At 54.1% G+C, this 17945-nt stretch overlaps 1 protein-coding gene across 2 annotated transcripts in view; it reads right to left on the bottom strand.

Annotated features, from left to right (window-relative positions):
- CACNA1A (calcium voltage-gated channel subunit alpha1 A) overlaps positions 1–17945 on the bottom strand; it is a 237288-nt gene that overhangs the window by 16561 nt on the left and 202782 nt on the right. Inside the window, exons 32-38 of one of the 2 annotated variants that reach the window (XM_060007880.1) lie at positions 10874–10990; positions 10465–10530; positions 10174–10289; positions 8663–8813; positions 5002–5129; positions 2679–2775; positions 154–259 (exon numbers count right to left, since the gene is read on the bottom strand). In XM_060007880.1, the coding sequence (XP_059863863.1) occupies positions 154–259; positions 2679–2775; positions 5002–5129; positions 8663–8813; positions 10174–10289; positions 10465–10530; positions 10874–10990 (781 nt within the window). Of the gene's footprint in view, positions 1–153; positions 260–2678; positions 2776–3627; positions 3725–5001; positions 5130–8662; positions 8814–10173; positions 10290–10464; positions 10531–10873; positions 10991–17945 lie in introns of both variants that reach the window. The other variant, XM_060007879.1, reaches the window with a different exon arrangement.

The raw sequence follows: 17945 nt of genomic DNA, 5'->3' as shown, positions 1-17945 counted from the left end.
GGAAGTGTAACCCGAATCCTCCAGGCTTAGAGCGGCGTCTGGCACACAGGAGGGAAGCTCTCAGTATCTGCTGAGCAGGTGAACGGCTCAGCCCTCCGAGGCCCTGGCTCCACCCACCCTGCCCCACCTCTCTGCTCCCGTTCCTGCCCTTACCCTTGGCGATCTTGATATCCAGGGCTGTGCGGATCAGAGCCATGAGGGTAGAATTGAAGTGGACGGTGTTGTCATCGGCAACAGGCAGATCCATCCGCAGGAGCCTCTACAGAAAACCAAAGGCAAGGGCAGTCATTCCCAGGCACCCCTCCCGGATCCCGTGAGCCAGACCCACCCTACCCAGGGAGCCCCAGGAAGAACTCTGAAGGCAGCGGCTAGGGTGCCCCCCACCCTCAGGTTACCTGTCCCGGTGTTCCATTTCCTGATTGCCCTCGCTGGCTCCCTCAGGGAGGGCACTGGGGGCTCTCCTATGCTGCGGAGCCCCTGCCCGTTCCTCGCCCGCCTGCTGGACCCTAGGGCTGGCATTTCCAGGGTTGGCCCACATCCTTGCCCTGCCCCAGAGTTCTTCTGGACAGCTCCGTTCCATTCTGACCCCAAAGAAGAAGAGTACAAGCCAGATCGCAGCAGACATGCAGCAGCCAGGCAGAGGGGTCCATTGCCGCAGCCGCCGGGGGGGCCGCTGGCTCTCCACCCCCAACCCCTGGCTCGGCCCAGACCAGACCAGATGGCCACAGACCGCATCATTCCTCCGAGAAGCGGCAGGCAGGCGACTCCCCCTGCTGATGGGGCGGGCCCCTCGCGCAGCACATGCAGCGAGGCCATGACACACAGAACAGCGGACAGGGGCGCATGCAGACGGAATCTCGAGACTCATTCATAGCTCCGTGGAAAGTGTATCTCAGGGGCATTTCCGGATCTTGGCTCTCTGTGCAATGGCAGGGGGAAGGGGTGAGGGAGGTGTTCCCATGGCCCAGGGAAGAAAAGATTCCCTGTATCCCAGGCAGGGGCTCTGTCCCCCATGCTTGGTGGCGTGGGAGAGGATGCTGGGCTAGCGTGCACCAGCCCAGGCTGAGGGGGCACGGAGATGGAGACTGATGTTCACCAGAGGATTCAGACACGGGTCAGCAGGAAACACAGGGTTGGAGATGGCAAAGGGGATGGCAGACTCAGAGCTGAACACAAGAGATGGGTGGAGGCAGGGTGGGGAGGGAGATGGTAGACAGAGAAACACATACACACTGGGCCACTGTGCACAGCTGTGCAGGCTGTGCACTGCACAAAGGGCTCCCCATCTTAGAAATCATGGACTTGTGTATTTAAATGACAACTTCCCAGCTGATAGTGGAAAAGTGTCTTGCTCTCCTCACACTGGTGGATTCCAATTGTTTTCCCACAAAGTGTTCTGTGCAAAGGATGTTCATTTCAAATGTGCACAAAGGTGCCTTACGGACCCGTGGCAGCCCTGCACAGAGACCAGGAAGGGAAGGGCACTCTCTCCCTCTCTCTTGCACACGCTCACACACACACCCACACTCGGCCAAGGAGAGACCAAGAGAAGGACAAAAGAAAATTAGAGAAGCGACAGGTACATGGTAGTAAGGCTGGTGGGGCCACCTCCTGGTCTCGCCTGGGAAGAAGGAGTTCATGGAGGGAAGAGGACGAGGAATGAGGTTGTGGGGAGGTGGTTACACGAGGCAGGAAGAAATGGGATGGACAGAGGGGAGGGAGGACTCTTGTAGACAGAGGAGGCCAAGGTGGATGGGTGAATGGAATGATGGGACCATTTTTTTTGGGGGGGGAGGGGCTGACTGTAAAGGTCATCTCTGAACTTCTAGTGGATGAGTTAGGGGGAACAGAGCATCTGTCCTTGGGTGCCAAGGGAGATTCCGGGACGGGGTCTAGAGGGGTGGCCCGGCCCAGCCGCCTGGCGGCTCCTTCAGACAGCATGCACCACCCCCCCGGTCGGCCATGGTGCCTGCCCGCCCCAGGCCCCCGCCAAGGCAGCGTGCATGGCCTGCGTCAGGGTGCCACGGTCCAGGGGTCCAGCTGCGGCCCGCCTGCCCACTCTGGAACAATGGAGAGGCATGTTGGGGTGTCTTGGAGGGAGATGGGTGGCTTAAGGACAGGAAGACTGGGGAAGCAACTCCAGGGGGGAGGCGGGGGAGGAGAGGCTCTGGGTGCTCCCCGGGAAATCTTGGATCCCCCAAGGCCCTAGGTCAGAGATCAGCTTCAGGCGTGTGTGTGTGACCGTGAGACCTGGGGGCTCAAGATACAAAAGATGGGGTCCAAGCCCCTCCCTGCAAGGCACCTGCCCAGGTCTGGGCATGGGGGCCGCTCTGGGCTCATTGGCGACCCCCACCTCCCAAAGGGTGTCCAATTTGGTTCCTGGGGGACCAGGTGCGAGGGGACCTGGGGCTCCCCTCACCCTCCCCCCGGCGTGTCGGCCATAATAGAGTCTCAAAACACCAAGACACACTGATCAGAAAGGACGGACACAGTATACTGCTTAGAATCAAGGGATGGTCATGATTCATTTACTCAAGGAGGAAAGGGGAAAAAAAGGAAAAAAGAAAAAGAAAAAAAAGAACAGTAATGCTGGAAAAAGAGACTCGGCTGGTTGTTCCTGGTCAGCACTGAAAAATCCCCAGTGCCCGGACATTGGTGGTCGGCAAGGGTTAGACTACCTTGTAAGCTACTCTGGCCGGACACTTCTTCCCCAGACCCAGGGGCGGAGACATGTGTCTCAGCATCTGATACATGTCCGGGTAAGGCATGCGGCCCCTGGCAGCACCGAAAACAAAAACGGGGGTGGGAACGGAGAACCAAAAGAAGGGTGGGTGGAGGGAGGGGAAGAAAAGGAAGGAAAAAGAAAAAACAACCAAAAAAAAAAAAAAACCAAAAAAGCAAAACAAAAAAATCACACGAGCCGAAAAAATAGAGAGAGAAAGATGCAGAGAACGATAAAATAGGTATTTCAAATAAATGGAAAAGAGGAGGGAAAAAATGGAAGAGGTAATTAAAAAAAACATTATTTCACTGCTTACGAGCAGGGAGAGAGAGAGAGAGAAGAGAAAAGTCAGATTCACTTTTGACTCTGGGCTATGGTTCTGGTGGAATGTGGACGGAAGTGGGGGCTTCTCACTTGGAAGCAACGCTTTGGTTCAGTGTCATTTAAAAAACTGGGTCAAGTTCTCTGGTTTGGCTGAGGCTGGTCTCTGAGGGGGCCTAGATGGGGAAGAGGGGCCAGGGCAGTGGAAGGAGGGCTGGGGGCTTTGGGAGGCGAAGGGTGGAGGAGGGGAGAGTGGAGGAGATGGTGGGGGCGGGGTCAATGCAAAGTTACAGTCCCCCCGGATGTGTCTGATTTGGGGTGCCGTTGAGACCCCGGGATGGGCAGCTTCAGCTAAGAGCAAGCAGAAATGGCTGAAGGGAACGGAGAGATATATGTTCCATGCTTCGTCAAGTCTATGTGACTGCATTCTGTTGGCTAAGTTTTCTAGTTTAGTGCAAAAGAGAGAGATGGCTCTGTTTTTTAGATTATATATAAATATATATATATATATGAAATATATATATTGAAGAACCCCAAGCCACACTCATTCCATGGATGCTAGCAGGTTTTAGTGGAAATCAAACCTTGCAAGCAACCCTATGAGGACATTTCTTGCCTAAGCCGAGAGGGGGAGATATTACGCGCAATAAACTGTACATATCCTTATAATGAATCCGACCGCTGAAAGGAGAAGAGAGGGGATTAGTGGAGGCACGGGGTTAAGCTGCGTTCACACTGGCTCCCCGTGCACACAGTGAGGTCATGATGCCAGGGGCTGGGGACCCCCTGGCTTAGAATAGGGGAGATGTGGGATGAGTGAAGGTCCCTGAGATGTTCCCAGACACTCACAGACCCTGGGGCAGAGGGTTTCATTTGGAGTGGGTTGGGAGCTCTGGGCTGGGGGAACCTCCCCCAGGGCTCTCTGTGTCTCCCTCTTCCACAATCTGGATGGGCTACACTGGGGGCTGGGGGGGCTCGTGGAATAGAGGACAGGGGGACAGCATCCAACTGCTGTGACCTAAAATCAAAAGAGGAAGAGTTAGGAACCAGCTGAAAGTCAAGCCCCAGCCCCGCAGCTCACCCCAGCCTCTTGGTCTCATGGAGGGTTGTCCGGGGCTGAAAGAATGGCAAGGATCGACTCCACCCCACCTTCCTCATGAGGCTCCCCTCTAGTGTTCAGGCTACCGAGGGCCCCCATTTAATGCTTTCTCAGGCCCCAAGCTCAGCCTGAACTAGAATCCTCAGTTTGTGGTTGGTGGGCTCTGAGCATCAGGATGGCACCTCTGAGCATCCTGCAAGGGCTTGGTGTTGAGCGGGCACTCAATACACTTGAGCAGGGTGGAGACCACCCTTGGAAACCATCACCTGTCAACCAGGAGGGGGCACTCTTGTGCCTACGGAGGTGGGAGAGCTCACTCCCTTCGTGACCATGAAGATGCAAGGACCAGCAAGGTTCTGTGTCCTCTCCCCTGGCCTTGTGTGACCACCTGCTCCAGGGTCCTGGGATCGCAATGGGAGCTGGGTTCCACCACTCTGATCTTGCAGCCAATTCTGTCTGCCAAGGTTACTAAACCAGCCCTTCTCCCCATACTGCCAGGAGAAATGAGGCTGAGAGGCCTCTGGCTTCCTTCCTGGGGCCTGGATAACGTGTCCTCACCATCTGGAAGCCTCACAGTGGCGGGGGCAGGAGAGACTCATAGGAGGTGAACTCATGGTGGATCCCCTCCCTCGTCTCCCAGAAAACCTGGGGTTTGGGCAGCAGTGGTACCCAAATCATTTAATCCAGGATGTGTAAGGGTGCTGATTCTCATCTTTTTTTTTTCTAGACTGATCCTCCTGAAATCCCTGCTGGCTCTCCAGGGAGCCAACACCCCAAGGTCTGGATCCTGACCTAGACTGTGCTCCAGTGCCAGAGAAAGGTGGGTGATGTGGCTGGAGGATTTGGGGTGACTGCTTACCACGCTGCGGGGTCGTACTCGGCCCAGACACGCACGTACTCATCCAGGTGGTGGGGACCCAGGATGGAGGAATCTCGGGTGAGGTACTCAAAGTTGTCCATGATGACAGCAACAAAAAGGTTCAGCATCTGTGGGGACCCCAGGGGCCAAGATGGGTGGGGGAGAGGGAGACACATCCAAACACATATACACAGAGGCCCAGAGGGAGAGAGGGAGGGAGATAACAATGGGAAAAGGTAGTCAGAGAAAGAGATGGGGGAGATAGAGGAAAGACACATGCCCACAGAAGGAGCCCAGAGACAGAGAGATGGAGAAATGGAGATGGGGGAGAGAGACAGAGACAGAGATAAAGATGGAGACAGAGAAAGATACAAAGAGATAAAGACCAACAGTGATGGACAGAGACAATCAGAGAGAGAGGTAGAGAGGCTGTGTTAAATAGAGGCCAACACCAAGGGGACCACCATGACCCCAAATCCTCCCACACTTGATCCCCAATGGGCCAGAACCCTGTCATGTTTCCATCCTCAGCATAAAGTAAGCACTCAGCAAATATTTCTTCGATGGATGGATGGATGAATTTTCCTGCATTTGTCTACATCTTGTAGCACCTTGTCATGTGCTCTTCTAGCCTTTAGCACATGGGGTGCTTGCATCAGTCTTGCCTTCAGGCCTTAGTGAATGTTGCTCCCTCAGTGGACATCATTTTCCTCCCTTTGGATAATAGCATCTGGGGAAACCCCTGCCCTTATACTTAGATGCTGTTGTTGGGTGTGGCTGGCTGCACAGGTGGTGGTCACATGACCTTGTGATTGGTTAGGGAGGGGCACATTACCCAAGGTGGCCAATGAGAGCCTTCCTTGGGATTTTTGCTGGCACTCTGGCAGCCATCTTCCCTTTATAGGGAGAAAGTTTGAGAATAAAGCCAGTGTGAAGGAGAACAGCAAAGAGGACAGGGTCTGCTATTGCCTGGATCCAGCCTCATCTGGACTTTTCAGTTATATCAGTTAGTGAACTGCATATTTCACTTGTCAGTTTCGGTTGAATTTCTGTTACTTGCAACCAATTTGATCAATACATGGTCTAAGCCCTGCCCACAGTCCCTGAGGGCCACTCTTTGAAATCTTCCTTCCTTCAGTCTGAGTCTCCCCTACCAAAGCACATATCAGATTGTATTGCTACTGTCTCCTGACTTGTCTGCCCAACACCCCTGCAAACTGAGAGAAATATGTTCTCTCCTTATATCCCCAGGGCCTAGTATAAGGCCCGGCACACAGTAGGTATCAAGCAAATGTGTAGAAGTAAACATAGTAGGTGTTAATAAATGACCTGTAATTCTAGGTGTCCCTAACTTCCGTGACTCTATTTCTTTTATATACATCGTTATTGGAGTATAATTGCTTCACAGTGCTGTGCTAGGTTCTGTTGTACAACAAACTGAATCAGCCACATGCATACATATATCCCCATATCCCCTCCCTCTTGAGCTTCCCTCCCACCCTCCCTATCCCACCCCTCTAGGTGGTCACAGAGCACCGAGCTGATCTCCCTGTGCTATGCAGCTGCTTCCCACTAGCTTATCTATTTTACCTTTGGTAGTGTATATATGTCCATGCTACTCTCACTTCGCCCCAGCTTCCCCTCCCCACCATGTCCTCAAGCCCCTTCTCTATGTCTGCTAGTGACTCTATTTTTAATTCATCATTTTGTGATATTGATTGAGCACCTGCTGTGGGCCAGTCACTGTCCTAGGTGTTGGGGATGCAGCAGTGAACTAAACAAAAATTCCTGCCTAGGAAGGGCTGATGATCAAGGGTTGTAGATGTCTTCTAGGGTGCCTGCCCTTCCCAGATGGGATGTAGTATAAGACTGTGTCAAGTCTTATACTACAAGGGTGGTCATTTGACCAGGAGCTAGGATGGCCCATTCAGACTCTCTTCTGGGAATTTGGAACTGGGCAAGGGACCGTCTAGGTCAATGGCTGTTGCCATTAGACTTGGAGGGTGTGTTGCTGTGAGACTTAGGCTGCAAGTCTCTCAGTGTGAGACCGACTGCTGGTCTGAAGAGGGTGGATGTGTTGGGCTTTGGCTGACGGACGCTGGTCCTTGGGTTGAGTTCTGAAAATAACATCTTCCACACTCCCTGGGCAGCTTACATCCTGCCAGTAGGAGCCACGGTTAGGGGGCCAGCCTGGGGAGGAGAGAGAAGGAGGAGAGGAGCTTCCTTCTGCTTCCCACATGGGTCTGTGCTGTGGGTTGGACTGTGTGCCCCCAAAAGATATGTTCAAATCCTGGCCCCCTGTGCCTGTGAATGTGACCTTATTTGAAAAAAGGGTCATCAAGTTAAGATGAGATCATACTGGATTAAGGTCGGCTAAATTCAATATGACTGCTGTCCTCATAAGAGGGAAATCTGGACACAGACACACACGGAGAAGACCATGTGATGACAGAGGCAGTGATTGGAGTGATGCTGCCACAGACTAAGGAACACCACCTGTGGCCACCAGAAGCTGGAAGAGGCCAGGAAGGATCCTATCCTAGAGGCTCTGGAGGGATCATGACCCTGCCAACACTGTGGTCAGACTTCTAGCCTCCAGAACTGTGAGAGGATACATTTTGGTTGTTTTAAGCCACCACGTTTGTGGTTCTTTGTGACAGTAGCCACAGGAAACTGTCTTCAGTTGTCCAGGGACAGCAGACAGCTAGGGTGCCAGCACTCCCTCAGGGGTTCCAGGGGCAGCTGGGATGGTTAGTAACACCTTCTTTTCCTTTTAATACCCCAGCCCTGGCCTTCCTGCAGTTGTTAATCCCTGGTGACTTCAGTGTTCTCTGTTTGCTCTTTCAAGCCTGTGTAGCCAGTCCCTATATTAAATCCCCGCTGCTTGAAATACTTAGATAGTTCTTCTGACTGTGCTCAAACTGCTCCAGGAAGAGTGGAGAACGAAAAACATTTGCCGAGATGAGGCCCCAGAGAGAGTGAGAGAGACAGAGAGAGCAGGATGGAGGTTCCTGATAGATATATTCATTCCTCCTTGTTTCAGTCTTGCAGTGCTATATAGTCTCTGGTCCTAGGAGGGTCCTCCTCTTGACAAACTTATCTTTTACTAGTGAAAACCCATTCAATTTTTTTGCAAAGCCCCACAGCTCCCAGAGAATGTTTATGTGGCTGACTTTTTCCTGCCTCCTGATCGTACAGAGGAAGGCACTCACCTTTCAGAGGGCAGATGGGAGTCTCCCACAGCTCAGCTAGATGGGTCCTGGGGCCAGCTCTGAGCTCCATTAGTTTTTCCCTCAGCATACCCAGTGGGTCTCAGATGGGGGAGATTCTGCTCCCTCCCCCAGGGGATACTTGATAATGGCTGGAGACATTTTTGGTTGTCACAACTGGGAGGGTAGTGGGGCATGTGCTACTGGCATCTAGTGGATCAAGGCCAGGGATACTGTCAAACATCCTAGCATGCACAGAACAACCTCCATCAGAGAATGACGCAGATCCCGATGTCAACAGTGTCGAGGGTGAGGAACAGTGGTTAACCTAATCCTGGGCTGGCCCAGGCTTGGAGGGAGAAAGTGTGCAACACAGCCACATTCTATAGCATCCACACCCCTGAGAGGGAGCCAGGTCTAGGGAGCCCACCCACACATGTCCACAGACTCACCAGAAATGAGCAGAGGAAGATGAAGGAAACGAAGTAAAAATAGGCAAATTCATTGCCGCACTCATGAGTCAGGATGCCAGAGTTCTTATCACAGGGTTTACCGCTGAGGCAGGAAAGCATGATGTTGTGCCAAGCCTCTCCAGTGGCACTCCTGAGGACAGAGAGGGGGCATCAGGGACCTGGGCACCCATCTCTGGGCACCAGCACCACCACCCCCTGCCCCCCAAGGGAGGCAGAGCATTGAGGTTAAACGCTTAAGCTCTGGAGCTGGATTGGTGTTGGTTCAAGTCCCAGGTAAATCACTTTTTTCCTCTTGGAGCTCAGAGAGGGGGATTCTCATCCTTGGCTGCTGTGTATTAAAGCCCAAGGAGAATGTTTTTTAAAAATGCTGATGCCAATGGCCCACTCCCACAGACTTGGATTTAACTGGTTTGGGATGTGGCCTGGAGACATAGGTATGTTTCAAAAGCTTCCCTCTCTCTAGGTGATTGTCATTTCTTATTTCTTTCTCAGGTTACTCTGCTCCAGGCACACTGGTCTCCTTGCTGTCCTCCAACATGAGAGCTATGCTCCTGCCTCAGGGCCTTTGCACTTGCTGTACCCTCTACCCTTCCCCAGATATCCACATGGCTCCCTCTCTCAACTATTTCTCTCAAATATCACCCTCCTCAAGGGAGGTGTGACCTATCAGCCTTCCTTTTTTTTTTTTTTCAGTTGTTACTTGAGAAAAAAATTTCGTTTGACAAAAATATACAAAAATTTAATAATTTTAAGCCTTTAACTGTATAATTCAATGGCAATAAGCACATTTACAGTGCCATGCAACCGTCACCGCTATCCACCTCCAGAACCTTTTGATCATCCCAAACTGAAAAATTGTACCCCATTAAACAATAACTCCCTCCTATTCCCCTCTCCCAGCCCCTGACAATATGGATTCTAGTTTTTTCCCCTAAGAATTTGCCCATTTTGGGTACCTCATGTGAGTGGAATCACACATTATTTGTTCTTTTGTGCCTCCATGTCCCTCTTAATCTTGAATTTTATCTCCTTCTAGTATCTGCTATAATCTGATTATTGATTGTCTGCCTCCCTCATGGGAATAGAAGCACCCAGAGGGCAGAGAATGTTGTCTCTGTTTTGTTCCCAGTACTTACAGCAGTGCCTGGCACACAATAGGTGCTCAATAAACCTCTGATGAATGAATGAAGGAACCCTAAGTGCAGCCAGAATTAAGAATCAAGCCTCAGCGTCTATTCAGAGTCTATAAGCCTTTTTCCTCACCTGTCAGGTGTGGTTGCCAAGAATCTCTAGACGGGATGCTCAGGAGGATTCAGTGAGATAATGCCTGAAAATGCCTTCATGTTTACGTCCCAGGGCCTTCAGCTCCTGCCCTGCCAGGGTCCCTTGGTCCCCCATGCCCACTCCAAACCTCAGTGGAACAGAAGGTTGAGGGCATGCCCCCCCCACCACCACCAGAAGAGAAGGATGAAAGTGTGCCCCCCTCTCACCGGAAGAGAAGCATGAGGGCCTGGAAGAAGGTCCGGAAGTTATTGTGCTCAGTGATTTGGAATTCATCCTCGTCACTGTCCTCATCCTCTACGTCGATGCCGATGTTGCCAAACACCTGGGGAATTAGATGGTGATGACTAGGGGTGGCCACGCCCCCTAGTGGCTCCGGGAAAACTCCACTCAACCTTCAGGGCTGCCTCTCTGAACTGGGCTCCCTTAACCCACCCCCACCTAAGGGCAGTGGCCCTCCTTGGGAGCGCTCTGGGAACATTAGGGGGGCTGGCACGCACCTGCATCCCAATGATGGCGTAGATGAAGAAAAGCATGGCAATCAGCAGACAGACATAGGGCAGGGCCTGGTGGGAAGGAAGGCAATTAAGAATAGTGCTGGGGGCCCCTTATCCACACTGTTTCCTTCATTTGTCCCAGTTCTCCACCCCCATGGGGTGGCCGCATGCTGTGCCCCAGTGGTGTCAGGGTTGGTGGGCCTCTTTGGTGGCTCTGGGAGATTCCCCTTGGAGCTCTCACGACACACCAGGGCAGGAAGTTAGACAAGACCCCTGCCTATAACACATTCTCAGCGAGGTGTATCATAGAGGCATTTCCCCCTGGTCTATAGATTCAGCCAGAGCAGGTCAGGGTGGGGGGATCCTGATTTTTCTTCTCAGCCCTGGGCTGGAGGCAGGGCCAGGGGCTCACCTTGAAGGACTGCACAAAGGTCCAGAGAAGAATCCGGATGGTGTAACCCTGACGGAGGAGTTTGATGAGCCGGGCCGCTCGGAAGAGGCGCAGGAAGCTCAGGTTGATGAAGTTATTCTGGGGAGACGGAGAAAGAGGGGTGACCATCCACCCACCCCCAGGGGCTCAGAGCTGTCACCACTCACAGAGGCCCCTACATGAAGCCAACCAACAGGAAAAAGCAAGCCAGACCCCAAATAAGGAGCGAGAGGAGAGAAAGCACTATTAATGCAATGGTGCGGAGGAAAAAACTCGAAAAAAACGAAGTGGGGTGTGGGGAAGAGAAAGGGTGAGAAGGGAGGAAAAGGCATCAACTCAAAGGCATAAACCCTCCCTGCCAGCCCCACCCTCAACGGGGAAAGGAAAGAAAAAGGAAGGAAGAGAAAGGAATGTGGGTGGGTCGGGTCGGGGAAGAAATAACAAAAGAACAAGGAAAAGAAAATATATCCGAGTCATCCAATCAGGAAAAAAATCCGAGATGGTTTTTGTTTCTCCCAACAACCAAATGCACTGAGACAATAGGACACAAGCGGGTCAAGTCACCGAATCCATCACACGTGTACGATGCACAAACACCAGGGCGGGGTGGGGGCAGTCAGCACGCTCAGGCCTGGTGGACATGTGTGGGTTCCGAGGGCACGTTACGCTCCGGGCCAGAAATGCATCTGTCGTGGGACTCGCCGGGCACCCTGCCCTGCCCTGCTGAGCTGCCCACCCTCTCCTGCCCGCCCTGACCTCACCCCACGGCCAAGAGGAGCAGTGGCTCAAGCCAATTGGAGAAGCGGAAGAGCATCTTTTCTTACCCCCTTGGCGAGCGGGAATGGGGAGGACGGGAGGGAGCTGGGGCTGTTCGGCTGCAGGGCGAGTCCTCGCTGCCCGCTGAGTCGGAGAAGATGCATTTGGGGCCCTTTCCCCCCTTTCAGGGATGGCTTCTCAGCTTCTGGAGCTGGGTGGAGTAGCACGGGACCAGGCCTGCAGGAAGCAGGAAGTACGCAGCGCCCGTGGGTGGGTGAGCGCGCCGTCAGCCCGGGCCCACCGAGGGGCCGGTGCTGGGGGCCGGGAGGTGGGGCTGTCCCTGCCCCCAGGACCTCCCTGGGTGGACCCTGCCTCTGCTCAAAGGCCCCCTGTCTAGTCACTGCCTCTACCTCCTCCCTCCCGAGCCAGAAGAACCCCAGGTAGGGGTAGGGGTGGGGAGACAGCGATGGAGACGGTGGGTCTTACGTGACTGTCCAGGGGCTTGTCTGCTGGGGCCTCTGGTGGGGTACTGGAGGCTAGAAGTCATGAATGGGCCAAATCTGGCCAACGAAACTATGTTGTTGGGCCTGAGCAGTTTTCCTTTAGAAATTAAAAATAGCTCCTAGCGTTTAAAAGTCAGATTTTGCCCCCACATCTGGCTTTCAGGCAACCCTGAGGCTGCCTCCACGGGTAGCAGTTACTTGAGGCACAGATGTGGCTGCCCGCCGTGAAGTGGGCCACGTCTCCTCCAGTTTGCCAAGGTTCCCACATACTAGAAATGGAACCGGTTTCTTGGCTTACGGCATCTGCTTGGTCCCCAGAGGCATCTGAGTTTGAGACTCCTGCTTCAGGTAGGCATGGAAACCACCACTGATTGGTGGGTTGGAGGCAAAGGGGCCTTAAGGGGTCTTGGAGGAGTGCTAGATACAGGCCACGTAGCAACGTTGAAACTGGCCTAGCTCTCACCCAGCAAAGGGCACAGGGGTGATCGTACAGGTTGCCCCAACAGTCACAGCACCACTTTCGGTCTCAAGAGTTTGGACAGTGAATTATATGGGCATCCTGTTTGGTGGTTCCTGAGGGCTTCCCAGCCACTGGATCTAGCCAGCTCTGACCTGGGAGCTGAGAGACACAGAGAGGGGTGTCAAGGAATTTCTGAGGTCGGCAGGAGGCCTCTGGGTTTTCTGGAAAAGTCTAGGGTGCTCTCTGGGACACATCAGTTGACTCTTAGGCCTCTAGGATGGGGGAGGGGTGTGGGGCTCCTACCCTGACCACATTTGGGCCTAACCACTGTGAGAATCTCTCAAGCGCCTCGAATCAACCCCCAGACTCAGCTTGGGTGACAGTCACCCTCTGTGCCCTGTTGACCTGACTCCCAGCCCTGCTTGGCCACCCAGCTCCATCTGGGGACAGGGCCGATGGCCCAGGTGTCCCCAGTCCCCTCCCGTCCATCCCCAGAGTACAAGCCATCCCTTCATGGGGCGGGGCATAACATGTGGACTCATGCAAAGTCAGGCGGGCCCTGGAAGCAGCCTCTGGGGGCTCGGGGCAGAGCGGGGCGGTAGGGACTGCTACCATGCAGGAGAAAGAAGGGGGGTTTGCAGGGAGACGCGTGCAGAGAGCATGCTGCCCTTCTTGGGGCCAGGGAGACAGGAGACACACGGGGGAAGTAGGGGTGGAAATGAAAGAGGTGACAGGGCAGGGGAAGGTTCTAGTCTGCCCTCATCCACCCCCCCCATCTCTTCCTGGGTTTGCATAGAGTCCTTCAAGTGCTCCTAGGACTTCTGACTTTCTTCCTAGCTTCCATCTTTTTGTCCACAGCCAGGAAGGAATAGCTGTCCTCTCCTCCAACCCTGCCCAGTGCTTCCTGGTTCTAGGCTGAAGGGGAGTGATGTGGGCCCTGGAGGGCTTGCTGTGTTCAGGGGTGCGAGTACTCAGAAGGACATGGAGACCACCCTCCTGAGGGCTCCAGAGAAGTCCTGCACTCGCAGACCCCACTTCCAGCCCAGATGTTGCCTCTGCACTCCAGACCCATTAACCCACTGCCCACCTGACTTCTTCTGGGGTGCCCTTCAGGGCACTTCAAGCCCACTGTGCCCACACTTGTGCTATTCCCCTAACCTGGCCCTCTCCTGGCATTCCCTAACTTCCATCTCCCAGTTCAAGCCAGACTCAAGTCCTCCAGGCACCTCTCTCCCCACGAGCCCAGACCCAACCCTTCTCCAGGTCCTGGAGAGATTCCTGCTCAGACGGCCAGTCCTCACATTGCTCCTGCTTCCTCTGCTGTCATCTCTCCTTGGGATTCCTGGTGCTCACTTCCAGCCCAGCCTGCTGCCTACCCACTCCCTGCTCTGCAGCTGCAGGGTCTGGTCTAACCGCACTTCCGATCACGCCTCCCCTGCTTCAAATCCTCCCAGGCTCCCACAACAAGGCCCCAAGGTCCTGTCCCCTTCTGCCGTCTTCACTTTCTCTGGGTCAGCCTTCCTCTGCTCTTTGCTCCAGCCACACCCTCTCACTGGCAGACCCTGACCCCTGCGTGCTCCGACCTGCCACAGGACTTTTGCACATGCTATCCCGGGCCTCAAATGCCCTTTTCTCCCCCTCTCCACCTTGTTCACGCTGCTCATCCTTCAGCTTGCAACACAGTTACAATTTCAAGTGGGTTTCAGGGGTTATTTGACCAATGCCTGCCTCCCCCCGCCTGACTGTAGGTGACACAGGGGGTGGGGGCAGTGATGGTGTCCCCTTCTGCCCAACCCTCCATCTGTGGCACTGAATTGGGGCTCATTCAATGTTTGGTGGATGAATGTCTTGTGTATGGCTAGCAGGGGAGGGATCCCGGTGCAAAGATGCCATTGCGGGTCCTTCAAAGGGGCTCAGAGGATGGTGGGGGAGGGGCAGAGGCAGGTGGGATTTAACAGAGTAAGGAGTGTGCAAGTGTGCAGAGAGCCGAATAAGTGAGGCGAGGGAGGGATGGACACGGTGCATCCAGGGTGTGGGTGTGGGTTTGCAGGGTGGATGGATATAACAGAAGGGAGGGATAGTATGTGTGTTTGTGTGTGTGTGTGTGTGTGTGTGTGTGTGTGTGTGTGTGTGTCAGGGGGTGGGGGAGGATCAAGAGAGGGAGATTGCAAGAGCAAAAAAAGAAAGGGAGACAGAGAGACAGAGACAGAGAGAAAGAGGGAATGAGAGTCAGAGACTGAACAGGAGAGAGGAGAGAGCACATGTGTTTAGTGACCGTGTCTGGGTGGGGGGCGGGGAACAGGAGTGCACGCAGATCAGGGCTCCAGGAGAGGGCGCCAGCCGGCCGGTCCATCTGGAAGCAGCCAGACCTGAGTCCCGGCCGTTCAGCCAGAATCGGTTCTGGCCATTCTGAGTCCCCCTCATTTGAGCGTCTTTGCCTGCACATTGCAAGGCCCTCAGACCTCCTCCATCGGACTTGGAGATTTACGTCGCTGCTGGTCAAGCACGAAGAGCTCGTGGGCTTCGAACGGGGTGAGGACTGTTGGAGCTTTCCTGGGGCCCCGGGATCCATGGAGTTAACCAGGGAGACAGGAGTGGTGTGAGAGAGTGCCTGATGGCTCTGAGTACAGGGCTGTGTGTAAGGAATGGGGTGGGAGACTCAGCCAGCCAACCTGTCCTGTTGGAGGTGTTGCATGGGGCAAACCCATCCTTTTCTCTGCAGAAGACACAAGCCAACCCAAACAGAAAACCCTAATTCAGAACCCAATACCAACCAGAGGAAGAGAGGTTGCAGGAACAAGGAGGGGGGGCAGGTCGGGAGGGTTTGGAGAGATGGACAGACATACGGGGGTGGGGATAGGGGAGTGCATCAGGCAGTCCAAGTTTAGAAAGCCCAGGGCGTGACATGCAGTGCTGATGCGAGAAGATGCGTTCACAGTTAATGTAAGGCATTTAGACTTCAGAAAGAAGTAAGACCAACCGGATTCTAGATGCAGATGTTGAAGATGGAAGGGGAGCAGGCGGGCAGGGGCAGTTGGGGAGGCGTGTTCAGCGTTTTTTAGGTTGATTTGTAACCAGTGCCAAAAAAACCAATGGGTTTCGGTTCCCGGGCGGGGAGTGGGGGTGGTGGTGGTGGGTTGGGAGATAGTCATTGGTGTATGAACACACAGACCACGTCATGGATGAACAAATGAATTTCATAGTGCATTTTGATTGGATGAGTTTTTCAGACGGCGTTGTGCCAATATACAGTTTAAAGAGCAGGCATGAAAAGAGACAAGACAAGAAACACAGTCATTATCCATCGCACGCAGGGCAAACCCACGTCACCCCAGCCACTTGTGGGTGGCAGCTGAGGCCCGGTGGGCCTCACACCCTCTCCCCCTCCCCCGAAACCCTGGGGCCTTGCCCTCCCTATGGTCTGGTTCCCCTCGCCTCAGCCTGGCTGAGCTCTGTCTGGCCTCAGACTCAGTGGGCTTACCTGGGAGGCAGAAAGGGGCTGCTGAAGGCTCCTTGCCTAGCAGGGCAAACCTTCCCCACCTCCAGGTCGGGTGTTTATCCTCCTAAAAGGGTCCAAATGCCCACCCTCTAGCTTTCCCGCCAAATGATTATAATTCAGGGCTGAGGGACTGCCTAACAAACTGCAATCCAAGTACATGCACAGTCATAACAGCAACAGCAATAATAATCACCACTATTCGTGAACTAATTCCTGGCAGGTTCTGTGCCAAGCACTTTACGTCAATCGCTCTGATTTGCTCAAAGTTGCCATCTCTTGCCCTGGAATGTCAGCCTCCTGGCGGCAGGCGTTCTTGTCTGTTTTGCTCTGTTCCCGGCACCTCTAACAATGCCTGGCATACAGCAGGTGCTTAATGCATGCTTCTATGACTGCATGAATGAATGTGAGGCTTGCAAGGGTCTGATGAGGTTGGTTATGAAGGTCAGTCCCAAACACAGGACGAGAAGAGGTAATACAAGTTACCCAGGGTCAAACAGCTCATAGGGGAGGGCTGTTTGACTACTGCAACAGTCCTGATATCCCTGAAGTGGATTCCGTGCCCCATTCTCCTGCCCTCCCATATCTTGCAGCCAGGAGAACAAGCCGTTGGGGTCCAGTCCTACAGATCTCTTACTGGCAACTAGAGCTTCGATCAACTTCCTCTACCTGCCCGACTGGGGTGGTGGGTCACCCTCTCACCTCTTGACCCAGAGGGATATTGGTTCAAAGCTGTCTTGTCTTCAGCTGTATGGCAAGATGCTTTGACTGCCAGCAGAAGCTCCAGATCTCTTAGAAACTTAGGACAGAAGATGAGGTCTAAGCTCTGGCCCTCTGCCAGGGGACAGTGGCCGGGTCGGGGCAACCCCAATGGGGATAGCCCACAGCTGGGCATGACCTCTCTAGAGGAAGGTGTCAGGGGTGAGACGGGGGAAGGGGGAACTTCTGGTTCACTGAAGATGAAGGCAAAGAATTGTGGCCAAGATACCACTCGGGTGGGGGTATGGGGGATGCGTCAGAGAATGGCCCCTCTTCTGCGTAGCTTCCCAATCCTATCAGGCTTCCAGGATAGAAGAGTGGGCCAGTTGATCCCTTTGCTGCTGGGGGCTCAGTTAGGGACACCCCAGGGAACACCAGTGTGCCCTCAGGAGTCACCAGGTCTGGCTGCACGACTTTAAGTAGGTCCCTCATTCTCTTCAGCATTGAGCGTCAGTTTCCTCATCTGTGAAATGGGGCAACACCCTCTTCTTCGGGCCCCACCCCACCCAGATCTATCCTCTGCTCTCCTCTGCCTGTTCTGAGCATCATCCTGGCTCTCTGGCCTTCTGGCTCCTTTCTGGCCGGTCTTGGCCAATGGAAGTGGCTGGCAGGAGATAGAGGGTGGGAGGAGAGGAAGGTAGGGGTGTTTCTCCCCCGATCCTCCACGCCAGCTTTGGCGCTGTCTCGGGCAGGAGCTCTGTCCCTCCATGTTCACAGCTCCCACCAGGCGGCCCCTCTCTGAGTTCGGCACCTGGGCAGGTAACAGCTCCCCACGGTGGGTGGGCGCTGGGCCCCTTCCCCTCCACTCTCTGACTAGTCTCTGCTTTGGGATCCCTTCAGTGGAACCCTCTAAAGGAATTCTTTTTTATCCTGAGCCCCCGACCTGTACGACGAGCCAATCCACATAAAGCGCTTGGCACAGTGCCTGGCCGTCCCTGTCAGCTTTTATTATTGTCGTTATGACAAGGTTGTTACCACCCCCGGCCCTTGGCTCTGACCCTCTGCCCTTTTGCTTCGCCTGTGAGGACCTCCTATCCTCCCCACAGCCTCCTGAGGGCCCTCAAGCCTAGGCTCGCTGGC

The sequence above is a fragment of the Delphinus delphis genome, chromosome 3 (genome assembly GCF_949987515.2).
Source record: "Delphinus delphis chromosome 3, mDelDel1.2, whole genome shotgun sequence".
Lineage (NCBI taxonomy): Eukaryota > Metazoa > Chordata > Mammalia > Artiodactyla > Delphinidae > Delphinus > Delphinus delphis.
Note: the sequence above shows the minus strand (reverse complement) of the source record. Positions and strands in the feature narration are given on the sequence as shown.